General features: G+C 42.3%; 3 protein-coding genes across 3 annotated transcripts; 2 read left to right on the top strand and 1 right to left on the bottom strand.

Moving 5' to 3' along the window:
• Positions 1-3,426: 3,426 nt before the first annotated feature.
• Positions 3,427-5,226, bottom strand: J4E88_008135 (uncharacterized protein; the record flags this gene model as incomplete). The annotated part of the gene is made up of 1 exon (XM_049401748.1): positions 3,427-5,226. The coding sequence occupies one exon, from the start codon at positions 5,224-5,226 to the stop codon at positions 3,427-3,429; it is 1,800 nt and encodes a 599-aa protein (XP_049252286.1).
• Positions 5,227-6,509: 1,283 nt separating this feature from the next.
• J4E88_008134 (uncharacterized protein) lies at positions 6,510-7,180 on the top strand (the record flags this gene model as incomplete). Its single annotated transcript, XM_049401747.1, has 3 exons — positions 6,510-6,515; positions 6,672-6,829; positions 6,883-7,180. The coding sequence occupies 3 exons, from the start codon at positions 6,510-6,512 to the stop codon at positions 7,178-7,180; spliced, it is 462 nt and encodes a 153-aa protein (XP_049252285.1).
• A 2,522-nt stretch (positions 7,181-9,702) lies between these two features.
• Positions 9,703-10,756, top strand: J4E88_008133 (uncharacterized protein; the record flags this gene model as incomplete). Its single annotated transcript, XM_049401746.1, has 2 exons — positions 9,703-9,745; positions 9,795-10,756. 2 exons carry the CDS (start codon positions 9,703-9,705, stop codon positions 10,754-10,756), a joined length of 1,005 nt encoding a protein of 334 aa, XP_049252284.1.
• Positions 10,757-16,554: the final 5,798 nt, after the last annotated feature.

The following is a 16,554-nucleotide window of genomic DNA, read 5'->3' as shown; positions in this document are numbered from 1 at the left end:
CTGATGGAGTCGAAACTGCTGATATTGATCCCGCAGCCCTCAATAGCGATTACTTCCAGATTCTAAATGAACTCTCGGCTTGTGAAGCTAGCGCTCAGCAGTTGAAAGTAGCAGCTATGTCTGGAATCCGAGAAGTACCGGCTTGGCCTTTGGCAAGACGGAATTCCGATCCAATGTATGACCTCACAGCTACACCACCATGTTCAGCATCGATGCGACGAACACAGACCGAGAGTGCTATCCATTCGATCAAGGATGATCCTACAACGAAAGAGAAGATTCGGGAGTGGTCTCTCACATATCTTAAGGCCAGCGCTGTACAGAAGTGCATCTATCTGAACGCACTAGAGGATCGTGAAGTCGCCAGTTCAACGGATGAAGATTGGAGGGCGCGGGCAACACGGTTCTGGAGCAACGATAGCGTCGACGAGGTCGGGGGTAGGAACGAGCGTTGTGATACCTCTACCATCGGAACGACCCACGAACCTGTGTCTTGTCGCGATGGAGACGTTGTGGAGAGCGCACCTGCTTCTCTTGAGTTGCGATCACGACACCCAGAAGAGATGCACCCTTGCGATCGAACAAATGGCAGTACAGAAGGCTTCGAGCTACGCGAGATGCCAAAAGAAGATGACCGGGATGCTTTGTCGATATCATCTCCGTCACTATCGCTGTCACCGCATCATCGGTTGGATGCTACGGCAAGAAAGACGGGCTGCCCGACAGTATCTTCCAATGGGCGATCTCCGGATATACGGCAGCGAACAACTGAAGGTGGCATTCCGGTGGATGATTTCGCCGAACATATCCGATGTACTTGTCCTCCTGAGTACAGCGATGCGGCTAAACGGAAAGACAGCGTCCAGGGCACAGATATGGATCATCATCCTAGCTGCGCGATAGCGGTCAGGCATAGTCTCGGTGTTCGTACGGAACTTCCAGCGCAAATATCACGGAGTCTTGAGGAGACGGTCACGAAGACTTCAACAAACTATGAGCGTTGCGATCTAACACAGCCGAGGCTTCCTGCTGATGCTCATCCGCCAACTCCCGCCGACTTAGATGTTGCGAAACCCACACGCGTTCGGCCAACTTTGGATAGTGAGACCCGGACTACCTCGCTAACTCCTCGTGTGCACATACCCATAGCACCTACTCCTGATATTGGGACGACGCCGCACTTCGTCGAGAGCACGATTACGTCTGATGCTCAACCAACATCAGGGAGACGAAAGAGTTCGAACAGCTGGCTTGGCTGGTTCCGTGGATCTAAGAACAAGAGGAGTAAAAGTACTCCATCTATCGCAATGCACCGTCCAGGAGTTCATGCACGCAAGCAGTCAGTGGCGTAACTCGCCCATCGACCCCTGTTCCGATAGATGTCAGCAGTATTGCTCGGTTAGTCTTACCTTCCATCTTCTTGTAATTACATATTACCAGGAATTGTTCTAATACTGTATACTTTAACAACTTGCGATTACGAGAGTACGTTCCGAACATGCAGGTATCGCTTTCGGGAGGTTTGCTGGCTTCACTGGGGGGTTCGCGATTGGTTAATCCTTCATCTATCCGGTATCTCAATACATCTACTGGTTCATCTGCATGTCATGTTAGTCAACCCGAGACCTCATGAAACGCCAGTTCGCCCACGTCGATGAGCTGAAAGAGGAAAGTGGTGGGTCAATCCACTGGTCGCAGGCGTCATGCGAGCTGGTACTCAGGCCGACCACACTGTCGGGCTCAGCTGTATGTCTCCGACGGTGGAGATGATCAGCAGGACGCATACTTACGTGGGAGTGGATGCCTTGCTGACCCGGTGTCAGCACATCGGAGCCCGAAAGTAAGGCTACCGTGGTTCTTTCGGCCCGATAGAAAGACAACTGCCGGTGTTACGGTCCTGGCGGGGTGCCACGGGTGCACAGCATCTGTTACCGATAATCGCCAACCGCGCGGTATGCTCGATCTGGAAGGAGTTGCAAAAGCTCGGCAATGGCGTATTGATAGGTATCGTATGTGAGCATGAGCTTCGGGATTGACATGCGAATACTATCGGTCGTGATGTGTAATCAGATGGCACGGCAGTTGGGTAGTCAACATCTATTTGTCACTTGCCCAGCAACTCAACCGCGGAGTAAGATTGAGAGAACGACACGACATCGCTTGATGCTGCCTCATGTACCGCCCCATCGACCGGAGTTCCAACGGGCCGCCGGACCCCACTTGACCCACTGCGGCATGCAAGAGGGCGCCTAGCTCCCGTCTTACACGCTGCCCTAGCGACTGCCTGAAGCCTAAGGCCAAACGAGTGCATGCAGCTTGTAGGGCTGGGAATACCGTCCGACCCACTCATTCCGGAAAGATATACTGTTCACAGCGCAAAGCTGAGCGGCATGTACGCAGTATTGTACGCGTGACTATAGCCTGCAGCATGCGCCAGCTGTTTGGCTACCCGCGCGCTGCCGTATAACCGGTTTTGCCCTATGACCCCGCGCGACGTGGGCACAATGTCGCTTATTGCCTTATTATCAGATTGGCCCTACGTTGCGTCTTGGTAACTGGGCATAGGCAGGTCTTACCACCACGTATCTGCCTATTTGGCTGCGATAGGCCACCCAAGTCTGATGGCGTCGGTAAACGAGATACTCCGCGACAGATGAGTGAGGCAGCCATCTCACTACGGAGATGACAGTGACACTTGCGTCTCCCCGCACGATCAATTGGTTGCTGTTTTCGTGGCAATAAGCCCGTTCAGACTGACCAATCATCGCCGCGCTAAGACATCTATATCGGTGAGCGACGCAACACGGCTGAAGATACGGCTGAGCGGGCTACGAAGCCTGCTGGTCGATAGTACAGTGACCAGAAGTCTGAAATCGGTTGGCTAGGAGCTGGGTATTGTTTGCGAAAGGAGTGAAGACTGGAATGTGACATGGGTGAAAGGGTCAATTCCAGATTGACGTGCTGGTACGAGCGCGGCCGAAAGGCTTGCGGCTCTGCTAGATATTGACTATTGATTGGTGGATGAGATATATCCTGAGATATGCCTGCGAAGAGTGTGTGACTCATGACCAGATGCACTTGCAGGAAGGCTTGCAGGACATGTGCATATTGCCAGGGTATGCGTTTGTACCCCCAAGCGGTGGCTCAATACATCCATGTCGTGGCTGAAGCATCATTAACCTTGAAGACAAAGTTCTACCGCGGCTCAGTCCGCGACAAGACATGTGGCAGCGAAGCTGTTGGTCAAGAACAACAAGCGTGTCCAGTGCATCGATGGTGGCAAAAGGTGGAGATCTTTCGCTTCACATTACTTCTCGAGACACCCCTCGTCGTGTGGCTAGTATTCTCGCGCTTTAGTAGAATCTCGGATCATACCCATCCATCAGATCTTCATAGTATATTCGGACCGCTGGCATTGGAGTTGAGTTAGTCGTCATCGTTGTGCTCCGTTGGAAACTCATGCACTGTTGGCAAACTATGTTCTGGTTCGAGCTGTGCTGGTCGAATTGGGGCAGTTTCAGCAGTGGAAAAATTGGACGACCTCGGTTCTAGCCATGCATCCTCATCCGGCCAGGGGTGAGTAGCACGGCATTCGGGATCACATGCTCCATGATAGCCGAGGATCTGAGGGTTCAACACGCTCTCCTCAATCTCGGCCGACCCTTTGTCAAAAGGATCGCTGTGCCCAAAACTATCGTGTGGCCATTGCTTGAGCACTGACGTCGCCCAGAGTATTGGCTCTGATGTGAGCTTGGTGATATGCCTGTGAAGCGTGTAGATCTCGCGAGGCGAGACGCGAAGGTGATGTAACATCCAGCGATTTACCCGGTCGGGTGTGCTCTCAAAATTGACGAGATAATCGCTGAGGATAGCTCTTGTCTCGTTGCTCTCGTCGAGTAAGAGTAGAGGATTTCCTTCGTCGAGACCTGGGTTGACCGGGAAGTCGTTCGTCAAGTCCGGTAACGCACCAGAGATTTCGATATAATTACTACCAAAGGACGCTTTCTCATGCTTATTCTGGTCCTGGGGTGTTGCACCAGTTCCAGTCAAATCGATCTTATCTGTTATCCACATTCCGATAGAACCAAGCGTACCGGTCATATCGCCGAAAGAAGCGCCCTCATCTGCGAGAGTAGTGTTGCTAGGTTTGGGCAAATCAGTTGATCCCAACGATGCGCTTCTTCTATGAGACTCTCCACGCACCCAGCGTTCCTGAAGTCTTGGTCTGAACTCCCTGACATGGCTCGGATGTTGGCCAATACCGACGTTCTCTCCAATGAGAGCTCCGTGAAGATGCTCGACACCTCCAGAAGTGGCGTTTTCCTCGATAAAAGAGCTGGCCGACGAAGCCTCATATTCGATGTTAGACGGCTCTTTCGACTTGCTGGTCGGGGTTATGTTGAGTCTGAAAAAATGCTCGAAGGTTTCTTCCATCGTGGAATACATATCTACCAGCTGATGTTCTTTCGACCCGAGCATTATCTCAAGAGGTTCGTATTCCGATTCAACCGGGCCAATCTCGTCTCTTGCCGCTTGTGATGCTTCAAAGTACTTGAGCATAACGCGTTCGTTCACAGAAAGACCGCCATTCATTTGCTCGCGCATACAATTGATGAGTAGCATATCACATCTGGAGACGTGTTCTCTCAGTGTATGCAGCTGCTTCCTTCTTTCTTGAACAGCAAGGCGCATTGCGACTACTTCTCCTTGCTGGATGACAAAGTCGGAGAGTTCATTCATGAAGCTGGTATACAATCGGAAGGCCGCCGCGTTCAAATGTTTGTTTGCTTCAAGAGCCTTATTGAACAGGGACGGGGGTCGAGGGGCTTCCAACGGTGGTGGCGGAGGCGGCGGCGGCGGCGGTGGTGGTGCGGGCAATGGGAGGGAGAAAGATTTCGAGGAACCATTGTCGTCTACAACTAGCTTCTCGCCATGAAAGCCCACTGCCGCAGATGGGATGGGCGATCTTGGATGCACAAGCACATTCTGGTCCGGGATGCTATCCTCCTTATGAGGCCCGCAAGCCTCATCAAAGCGCACTTTTTTGAGGATGCCTTTCCGAGATTTGCAGACTGAACATGGTGAAAGAAGCTCCGGTATGAGCCCTCTTGATATTCCGTTGCTGGAAGATGTGATCTCTTGGTCATCAGGTGGCTCATAATTTGCTCGATCAGCACATTCCTCATCGAAGACCTCCGCGATGAGCTCGGAGCTTTTTAATTCCATCGGCTCAGCCTGTGGGTGTTAATGTGTACCCTGCCCCTTCCACGATGCATTGGTGTACCGTTGATCCATCGACAACATTGGAAGGAGCCTGCATAACGACCGTGCGCTCAGCGCAAAGTAGAATCTCTAACGGGGTGTGACATGCGTGAATCGACGCGCTCAATGACAGATCTCGGGATCTGTAGTATCTTTCGAATATGCTTGATTAGGGAAGCGGAGTTGTGATGGTTGACTAGAGGCTGCGGTGGACCTGCCACCCAGGTGTCAACTGCGATTACGCGAAGACGCGTCCCCCGCCGTAGCTTGCCCCACCCAGCCCACCCTTTTCACGATACGGCGCGCTAGTGGTGCATCGACCACTCGAGCATTCATATGGAGTCGGTCACAAGCTTGCATCTGCAAAGACGCCACAGAAAGATGAGCCATCTCTTTTGGGGGAAGAGGCTCTTCCTGGGGTCCGGAGTGCCCCGCTCTGACATCCACGAGCTATTAAGGCCTGTTGCTACACTTATCCAATGCCGTCTGGTCGTCACGTCGCGAACATGTAGCTATGCCGAGATACGGGCCTTGGACCTGGTCACAACCACATGGCCGTCACTACTCATATCTGATGGCGGATGATGGCGTCACAACGTTGGATATCTTATGGGCTGGTCCCACAGAGGCCGCTGTTCCTCCAGCACCGACCGCGACTACGTATGACAATAGACTCAGTGCGAGGTCAGTTCAGTGTCGCGCATACACCATTGATCTGAGCATTGCCTAACCAAGACATAGTATACCCCGTACTGTTGTAAACCAAGCCTTCACGTCGCTAGCGACCCAGCCGCAAACTGTACCTTCCCCGGTCCGATGGCCTATACCCGTGCCGGGAACAGACAATGCAGGAGGAAACAACACTCAGCAATCTTCATCCTACTATGTGCAAGGACAGAGTCGGGTAGACAATGTCGGCGGCTCAGGGTTGAATTACACAACACAGCAGTACGGATCGCCAAGCCCGTCTCACGTTTCCGCTCATGCTTCGGCGACAACGATATCAGGAGGCTCACCATGGCCACAGAAAGACCCTCAAGCTCATGAAGGCTACCCCTTGAACTCTTTGCAGCAAAGTCAATTTCAGCACACAACACCAGATGGAGCGACCGGTCAACCATCACAGTATCCAGGGCCACGCCGGCACGTAACGTCTCTGCCACCTGACGTGCAATCTACTATTCATAGTCTCGATCGAAGATACATCCAAACGAATCTCAATGAGAGCTTTGCTCAGGAACAACTAGATGCGAGTAAGTTGATAAACCGTACAATCTGATCAATGAATGCTTACGCTTATAAGGATATCGACGGGTGGCGCAACCATCGCGTGCGACGTTCTTTGTACTTGGTCGAGTAAGCTCAATTCACTGAGCAGTACCGATGCAATACTAACCGTATGCTCTTAGGTCTTCAAGATGCTTTGGACAGAACCTGCCGGCCAAATGAACCCTGGAAAGACCCGCAACTCGACCCACTTCAGTACTGTGCAATATGGTGAGACGGCTTTCAGTGAAATACGCCGATTCGTCGTTGTCCGTAACAAGGGCGAATTCAGTCAGTGCATGTACGTAGATTTCATCAAGAATTCTTGCCTTGATATACTAATGTACCCCGTAGCCCTATACAAACATATAGAGGTCGCGGCGCCGCGAAACCCGGTGTGAGGATGGGTGATCATGGCATCATTCATACTACGGTAGCCGCACCTAACCAACTTCCAGGAGAGGCTTTAACAAAATATTCCATCCAAGTCCAATCCACCGAAGGAGAATACCTTGAGCTAGAGAGTCGTGTCAATTACGGCAAGGCATACGCTGTTGAGCACAACGTCAAGGTGCTTGACGTAGGGATGGTGATACAAGATCACCGCTATCTCATCAAAGAATACTTTGATGCTGCGATGCAGGCAGAATGACGGGAACGAGAACATGTGCCATACGCAGATCGACGAACTTTTTCTTTTGTAGCTCAGGCTCTTTGTTCGCATTTCCTGTTTGGAAGCGCTGCACCATACGCAGTCCTCCAATGTCGTTTTCCTCATTTCATTCGGCTGATCTCAATTCCTACTTCCCTCCTTTAGTATAGGCGCATCGCGCGCATCTTTATTCTTGACTTATTTCTAGGTAGAAGCGGGGTCGAGCTTATGGGCTGAGTGTTAGACCAGTGTCGCTTCACCTTGGGGAAAGTTTGCAGGGTTCCATATGCTGTCATAGTATGATAATGCCGTGCTTCACTTCGCATCAAAATGTTTTCACCTGGACCCTCGTATCACCCCAACGCGCTCTATGGAATCTTCTAGCGCGGCAAAGCTGGGTGACAGACGATTCTCGACCGGGCAGGAGCCGTGAGCTGGCGCACAGACTCGCACCCAGATCGCCAACCATTTCTGATCTGCTCCTTCCTCTCGTCCTCACAACACCTCCATACCTTTCGAGTCTGTCGATCCTACGCAATGGACTCAATTGAGGTATACGTACAAGCGCAGTTCGCTGCTCTCAAGGGTATTCGCCAGTTTCTTTTCAACCATGACCAGGGCTAATATCAAGCAGCGAGAACGGAGGACAAGCAGCAAGGGCATGACGCCGTTTCTAAAGAGTCTTCAAAGGCATCCAGCAAGTCTACCGATCGTCAGTAAGCCCATCGAGCTAGATAGACGCCACTAACAAAGCACAGCTGCCTCCGTACACCGCATAAGCTTCGTCGGCGACCCAACGAGTATGAAGGTCAATGCTGACCAGCTCAGTAAGTCTCTCCATCTCACGACGATGGGGCGATTGGTACTAATGTGTCGCAGTCGATCAGTTCGAAGATGAACAACCTCTCATCGAAGCCAATTTCGCTACTCTCGAGCACATAGCCTACCCTTCTGCCACCGAGTCTGCGACCGCGCGGTACCTGTTCAGCCTTCCCAAAGTGAGCGATATCTTGTCTTCAGGCGAATCTGAACTAACGGTGTCTAGCTCGTTTCCAAGTTGGCGGACGCCCTCCGGTCGCGGGTTTCCATGAACACGTTGAGCCTGCTGTATATCAGGCGTTCCTCGAGCGTCTGGGGGTCGTCAATGGCAAGACCTCCATCGTATTCCGTACTTACCAGGCGTACCTCAACTCGCGTTTCGGCAGTATCCCCGAGAGCATCAAGGATCTTACGTTGTGGAAGCCGGTCGACTTCCCGTTCTCTGATCTGGCCGTGCAGATTGAGCCGGCTGGATATTACTCTTCGTCGTCGTTCAGCCTCGGGCTGTGCGCGGTCACTTTCGATTCTCTCGAGACTTGCCCCCTTGGTGCTGGCTGCCCTTGGCGTCATGCAAAGTTGACTAGTAATGAGATGGCCTGGCTAGGAGAGCTTGGGGCTAGCAGCATGGGTTCCCTTTTCAATAGCCTCCGCAAGGAAGGAAATGGTACTCCTTGTGTTGTCGATGTCACTTTATGGGACATCTAGCACACAGCCACACACACATGTCACCCCCGGGGTCGTTGACTCTTGTATTCTGGTTCATGAGGCTTATTATGAATCCAATGATAGTTCTCATCCACGACTCTACTTGACTCACTCTTTCTTTGACCATGCCCACGCCCACGCCTATGCTGATGTTGATTGAAGAACTGTACACACTCTGTCGTCTTTGCTTCCAGGAGGCCGTTGCAGACCCCTCGATTTCCTCTCGTATCTACTGACAAGAACCTCCCCAGTCGCTACTCCTGTCGCTCTCACCGACGACGTCCAATTCGACAGTGTCGATTTGCTACAAATACTTCTAAGATATGGCTCTTTCGTACTAATTCGATTTTAGGGCATGCACTTAGAGAGAGAGAAGCACTGCGTAGGTCGTGTTCGTCAGGGTGATGCCATCCAGCTATGTTGACGCCGCGGCTTGCCGCCCCGCACAGTCTTGTAATGTTTATCGATAAGCGATCGGACCGCGTCATGGGCCCGTGCCGCACGAGTCAACCAGGCAGATGACCCCAACCTCTCGCTCACATCTCCAAGTACCATCATCGCAATCATCGCAATGGGGCACGAAGCCAGACATCCTATTACGGGTACCAGTTATTCTTTATCATCGGCATACAGCCACCTTATAAGCATACTGCCCTAGAGTGAACTCGACGTGTCTTGGAGCAGAATTCGTACACTGCGAAAGCACGGCATGGATAGATGCCAGCACGAAGCCATAACACACTGAATAGGCGCAATGGTATGATAACACGTCAACTCAGATCTATGAAGCGATATCTAAAACTTTGACAGGATTCGTGTTGTGTGCCATGGCACTTTCCACATCCGCAACGCAGTGGGCCCATCCCCGACGGCACCTCCTTCATTTGAATAGGCGACAGCGCACAACGAAAACTCTTCGCCGCAGCCCAATTCCTTCTCACGTCACCTCACTTCACCTCTAACTCATCTCATTGCCAACCCGCTCTCGCCCCCACGCCATGTTGTTGTTCCGGTCACAAGCACAGTTGACTCACGTCGGTGGTGAGTACTTGTCTACCCTGACGCGAGTGCATTTTACTGACCATCACAGCCACCGTAGAGCAGCTCAAGTCGGAGAATGAGAAGCTCAAGTCAGAGATCGAGAAGCTCACAGCAAAGCTCGAGCACACGAGCATAAGCTTGCACGAAGCCGACACCTACGCCAGTCACCTCCGAGATGAAAATAGCGCATTGAAGATCGAGCTTCGCCAGGCCAATAACAAGCTCTCCAATAAAGAGAAGGACGAGCACAAAGCCATCATCGAATCTGCTCCCAAGCGACGTAGAGTTACTGCATACGGTGGCGACGAAGCTCGTCAAACACCTGCAACGCCATACCAGGTAGTCTCTAGGCAGGTCTCAAAGTCCCCCGCCGCGTCCGCGGGTGCTGATGTCGCCGCCCCGCCTCAGCTGTCCGCTCGAGACTTGACTCCTCTTGTCGCACAAAGCCATCATCAACGTCAACGTCAACTCGACGAAGCGAGTCGTTCACCAATACACATCGGAAGCTCACCACCCCCGAGTACGCCTGGAGAAGACCGTGGAATGTCGACTCCTGCTCCAACCTCGGCGCCATTTGAGGGGTCGGCACGCCGTAGACCTGGGCGCCCTCGCAAGGTTCCAGGCGACGACGACAAAGTTGATCTTATCCTCTTCGTCGGCAAAGCTGGACACACATACTTACCCTTGAGCTACCTCGAACAAAGCCAACAAATCCTCATCACAAACACGTTGCAACAGTACCGCGACACGAGGGGCTGGTGGGTATACATGAGAACCAGTCAGAGGAAAATCTCAATGGAGATGGACAAGTGCCTCAATAAATGGACAATGAACAACCGATCGACACGTACAGACATGGTTCTTTATGCAGACTCCGCTTGCGAGTACTGTCGTGCGACAGGTAGCACGTGCGCTCGAATGGTGCTACATGATGGCCAGTACAAGCTCGCTGTCTTCCCGCACCACTCACACGATACTACCATAGACGAAGCAAGCTTTTGGCTTGCCTGAAATGAACATGATACCCCTGATGAATCCTCTTTTCGCGACGTGACTGAAGCATTTGACAGATCGGACCAAATTGACAAGTAATGTGTGGGCCCGCGGAGACGGATAGACATCCTGTTGGCGCAGCGCGGCGCCCAGCGATAGCGAATGCACCAACATGTACGCTTGAATCAACGTCGTCACAACAGCATCAAACCCATCCTCAGCATTGCTCAATTGCTTGTTTACATGCCGTAACGATCGTGGTGCATTTCGACACTGTCGATTTTGACGAGCGAGAGCTCTTCTAGGCCTTACTGCAGTCGATGACACGCATCTGGAACGAGTTGCTGGACCGTGTACTCGGCATCCACCCGTCGGAGTCCTCCCAAGGCGTTGTCGGCGAATACCGCCACCGCTACTCCTGCGCTGCCCAAGTGCCTCCTCTGAGTGATGCTGCTCTTTCTTGCCAGCTTGGCGTACATGTTTCTAGCACCACGTGTATGAAAACGACACAGTCGAATTGGGCAGCTTTTCGAGTTGGACATGGCGTGGATCGAGGTGGAGGGTTGTGTGCTGTGCAGTACAAGCAAGCGTGAGCGTCGGTCCAGGACACGCCCTAGAGCTGCGCAAACGCACTAGCGTATTATACTTGCAATTTCTCTTATTTATAAAAGTATCTTTTTATTAAAGTTATTAATATTATAAAAGTTATAAGTAGCTTATTTTACTCTATATTATTATAGTACTATAGAGTAAAGTAAATAGTAACTATAAAATAAAATTACTATATATAAATATAAATTAAAGAAAAAAAAATATAAAAAGTAACTATAGTAAGTATTACTTCTTAAAAATATAATATATATATAACTATAGCTACTAATATAATTACTATTTTTTATATAAATACTTAGCTTACTTTTAATAGTAAATTACTACTACTTAGTATTTTTTTATAACTTTTAGCTTCTTTAAAGTCTACTATTATAATAAAAAAAGTAGTAAAATTATAAGCTACTTATTACTAATAAGTTATTATTTTTAAAAGTAGTACTTTTTTTAGAGCTTAGCTATACGCTAAATAGTTATAAAATTTACCTTAGTCTAATATACTTTATTATTTAGAAAGAGATATAAAAAGACTAAAAATACTTTATAAAGTAAAACTATTTATTTTATTATATATAAATCTTATACTTAAAGTATTATCTATAGTAATATAACTTTATAACTTTATATTTATATATCTAGTTATTATATAAGTTCTATAAAGTAGTAGAAATATAAGTAGCTATTACTTTCTAAAGTAACTACTCTATCTTTTCTATCTTTTTTTATACTTTCTTATCTATTTCTAAACTCTTACTTAAAGAAGTACTAGTAAGCTTCTAAGTAAGTACTAAACTACTATCTCTTATCTTTTTATTCTTCTTATTTTTATTCTTACTATATCTACTACTATTAGCTCTACTACTTAACTATATACTTTTAATAATAGAAGAAAGGTCTAAGTTAAAAGTTAGTATTATTATAACTATCTTAAGCTTTATTATAGTAATATATTAGTATATATAAGTATAAGTGTTAAACTTTTATATTCTAATAAAGAAAGTATTAGCTTACTAGAAATATATAAGATTAAATAGTTTCTATAAATAAGTTAGTATACGTTTTATATATATAAGAGTTATATAGTAAAACTTTATCTTAAATATAAAACTATTTAATATACGTAAATAAAAGATAGTAATATATAATAAACTAGTAAAGAAGTTATAGTTTCTTAGTAATTAAGTTAGCTCTATCTTAATAACTATACCTTTAGCACTTACTTAAATTAAGATAAATCTAATTAGTAGTTATATCTTAATCTTTATAAATTATTAAAGCGTAAGCTAGTATAAGAGAAAACTAGCTACGTAAAAAGACTATATTATCTTAATACTATTTATAGTAAATATAAAACACTAGTACTACTTTAGTACTAATACTATAAATATAGTAAGAATTATTTATATAATATATATAGCTTAGAATTAGACTAAAGTAATAAGATATAAGAATAAAAGCGTAGTCTAGTAGATATATAAAAGAATCTTAACCTAGAAACTAGAATAGATTAATTAGCGTTACTATAGTACTATTTACTAGACTTATCTTAACTTATAGATTCTTAGTAATTATATACTTTATACTAAGATATAGTAGTAGCGTTACTATAAGATTACTAGTAACTTTATTCTTTATTTTAGCAGCCTCTATATCTTTATATACTACTATACTATTAATAATAGTAACTCTATAGTTATATAAACGCTTATAGTTCTTTTTATAAAATATTCTTTAGATAAATACTACTTAAAGTGTATTTTTAAACTTCTTCTACTTAGAGAATAAAAGTATACTTTATATATAGCTTAATAGTAGCTTCTAGCTCTTAAAAGATATATTACTATAGCGTAGTTTATTAAGTACTTACTAGAAGAAAGCTTTACTAGCGTCTTACCTTATAAGCTAAACTAGCTTAATAGTTTTATTAAATAGCTTATATAATAGCTAGCCTTTTATACTATATAGACTTTTTAATATCTAACTACTAAATAAAGTAGTTCTAGTAACTAGAGAAAGCTAATAGAAGTTATTTATAAAAATAATATTTAGACCTCTAAAAGGCTTATAAGTAGATAAAGAAAAGATTTTCTAATAATAGTAATAAATCTACGTAAGTATAGCTATATCTATTATTAACTTCTTATTAATAATAAAATAGTAAATATTCTTAAACTATTACTAGAGAGTAGTTTATATAGCTATTATAAGAGGCTAGTAATTATAAAAGAACTATAGTAGTAGTTAAAATAAAGTATATAGTATTTAGCTCTTAAAGTTATAAGCTATAATCTCTAAAGAAGTAGTTTAAATAATAGAGTTAAGCGTATTATTATAATAATACTTTTAACTAATATTCTCTAACTTTTAGTATAGTAGTAGTATAATAAAAGTTTTACTAGTACTAGCTAGACTATTAAGATATATAAGTAACTACTTAGAGAAAGACTTAGTTTACTAGTAGAGTAGATTAGCTTTATAGTACTCTACTATAGTATTAAAGAATAATTATTATTCTAAGTTTAATATAAAGATATTATCTACACTACTAGTAAATAGCTCTATTAGGTTCTCTTACTTAGTAGTAAATAGCTAGTTAATCTAAATATTACTATAATAATCTATATAAGTACTCTAATTATATACTTAGTTAATAGAATACTTACTAAAAAGGTTAGCGTTAATAATAATAGTTACTAGGTTATAGCTAGAAAGTTAGCGTAATAACTTAGCCTACTTAGACTCTAGATTATCTAGTTCTTTACTATTAGGTAACTTCTCTTTAGTTTTAGCTTTAAGAAACTTAAGAGTATACGCGTTATATAGATATATATTATTAACTAAATAGCTTATCTAGTAGTTTTAATATACTTCTATAAATATAAAATACTACGTAAAGCTATTTAGTAATATAAGTATATTATCTACTTTATAAAAAGAATAATAAAGTATAAGCTTTATATAATACTATTCTTTATACGTATTCTATTAATTAAAGTATAGATAATACTTTAGAACTTTAGCTTAAGCCTTTAGTTACAAAGTATACTTATTAAAGTTATAGTTCTAGATAAAGTTAAAGTAGAAAATGTTTTTAATCTTAGCTAGTTACTCTTTATACTTTACTAGTAATAACTAAGTAGTAAGTAGTTTACTAGTCTCTATATTATTAAAGTATATTATTAGTTAATCTTTATTTTTATAATAGTCTACCTAAATAATATTATAAGATAAGTATAAGAGATTTAGATTAAGAAGTATATAGTAGTACTTACTAGCTAACTAATCTTACTTTCTAATAAAACTTATTATTATTTTTAATACTAAGCTCTAAATAGAGCTTCTCTTACTTAAGTTTAGAAGAAGATTCTTTATTATATTCTTATAAATCTAAGACTATATCTTAGCTTTAGAAATATACCTAGTAATATATCTAATAACACTAGTAGCGCTTATATATAGTTAGAAGTTAGTATTAGCTATCTAAGATAGCGTTAGAAGAGTATTATATAGGTTTAGCTACTTATTATTATATATAGCTTTAAAGTAATAGTAAATCTTTCTAGATAGTATAACTATATATAGTATATAGTTAAAATTCTTCTTATATCTAAAGTAATACTTATAGTACTTATTACCTTAGACTTTAACTAGGTAAGTTCTTTCTTTAGAAATAACTAGATAGTATATAGTACTATATAAATAAACTTAGAAGTAATTTAATAGCTTTTCTATAAATTCTACTATATTAGTTTAGTTTATAAAAGTAGTAGCTATAGGCGTATATTAGTTACGTAGTAGTGCTTTCTAGTATTAAAAGTTAATAGTAGTAATATAAAGGCTATAGAACTTAGTAAACTTAGTAATATATACTTACTATTCTTTAGTAAGTATATCTTTCTAAAGTAAGTTAGAGTTAGGTATACCTCTATACTAGTAGAGCGCGTAAATATAAGAACTACCTTACTTCTACTATTTAAAATAATACTATAAGTCTTTAATCTTAAAGTACTTTTTAAGTACTTTCTTCTTAAAGATAGTAAAGTAATAATAAAACTAGTACGTAGTAATTATAAAGTTATTATAAATAAACTCTCTAGCTAAGTATATATAAATATCTTAACCTTCTATAAGCTAATCTTTATACTAAAAACTATAACGTATAAAGTTATTCTAATAATAGTCTACTAGTAATAAGATAATAAAGATATTTAAATAACTAAGAATATAGACTATAGCTTTAAGAGCTTTTAGCTTTCTATACTAAAAAGAATAAGTACTATATATACTACTACTAAATATAGTAATAGAATTAACTAGTAACTAGGCTTACGTAGTATTATTTTTAAAGGCCTTCTATAAATTATTAAGACTAATATTTTTTTTATTCTTATAGAGCTTATTTATAAAAAAGCCTACTTACTTATTAATCTACTTTCTTATCTAAGTGTTAAATATAATATAGTAGAATTAAAGATATTAGATAAAGTAACTATTCTAATATATAAGTAAGTAATAAATAAAGTTAGTATACTTAATTACTCTTAGCTATAGTTAGAGAAAGTTACTAATACTAGTTAGAAATAGTGTAGAAAAGGCTAATAATAGTAGTAGTTAAGTATAGTTAAACTTATTTATAGATATTAAAGTAATAGTTAGTAATAATAAGCTACTATTATCTACTCTAAGAATAGTTTTATAAATTTAATCTATATTAGTTATATTTATAAAAAGATTTAGTGTTAGGCTCTAGTTTATAAGAGTTTAGGCTAACTTAGCTATAGATATAAATATCTTAGAATTACTATTATAGCTTAGTAGTAATTTATCTCTAGTCTTTTTAGAATAATATACCTAATTATAGTCTAATATTATATATCTAGTATTTAACTAACTCTATTATTTAATATTTAAATTACTTTACTTTATAATACTTTTATATATACTATTTAGATATAATAAGCTTTAAAGTAGGTCTCTCTAGCGTAATATAATATAGTAGTAAGTAAGCTATACTATTATTACGCGTAATAAATAATAACTAGAAAGAATTAGCTTTTATATTTCTAGAAGTAGTAATACTACTTACTAAGAAACTTATAAATCTATTAGAAGCTTCTTTAGATATTACTAATCTAGCTTTAATTATTAGAGATAGTAATACGCTATTAGAGCCTATTTTAGAGCTAACTAAGCTTTTATAAACTACT

The sequence above is a fragment of the Alternaria novae-zelandiae genome (assembly GCF_023758075.1).
Source record: "Alternaria novae-zelandiae strain BMP 2774 chromosome Unknown scaffold_18, whole genome shotgun sequence".
Lineage (NCBI taxonomy): Eukaryota > Fungi > Ascomycota > Dothideomycetes > Pleosporales > Pleosporaceae > Alternaria > Alternaria novae-zelandiae.
Note: the sequence above shows the minus strand (reverse complement) of the source record. Positions and strands in the feature narration are given on the sequence as shown.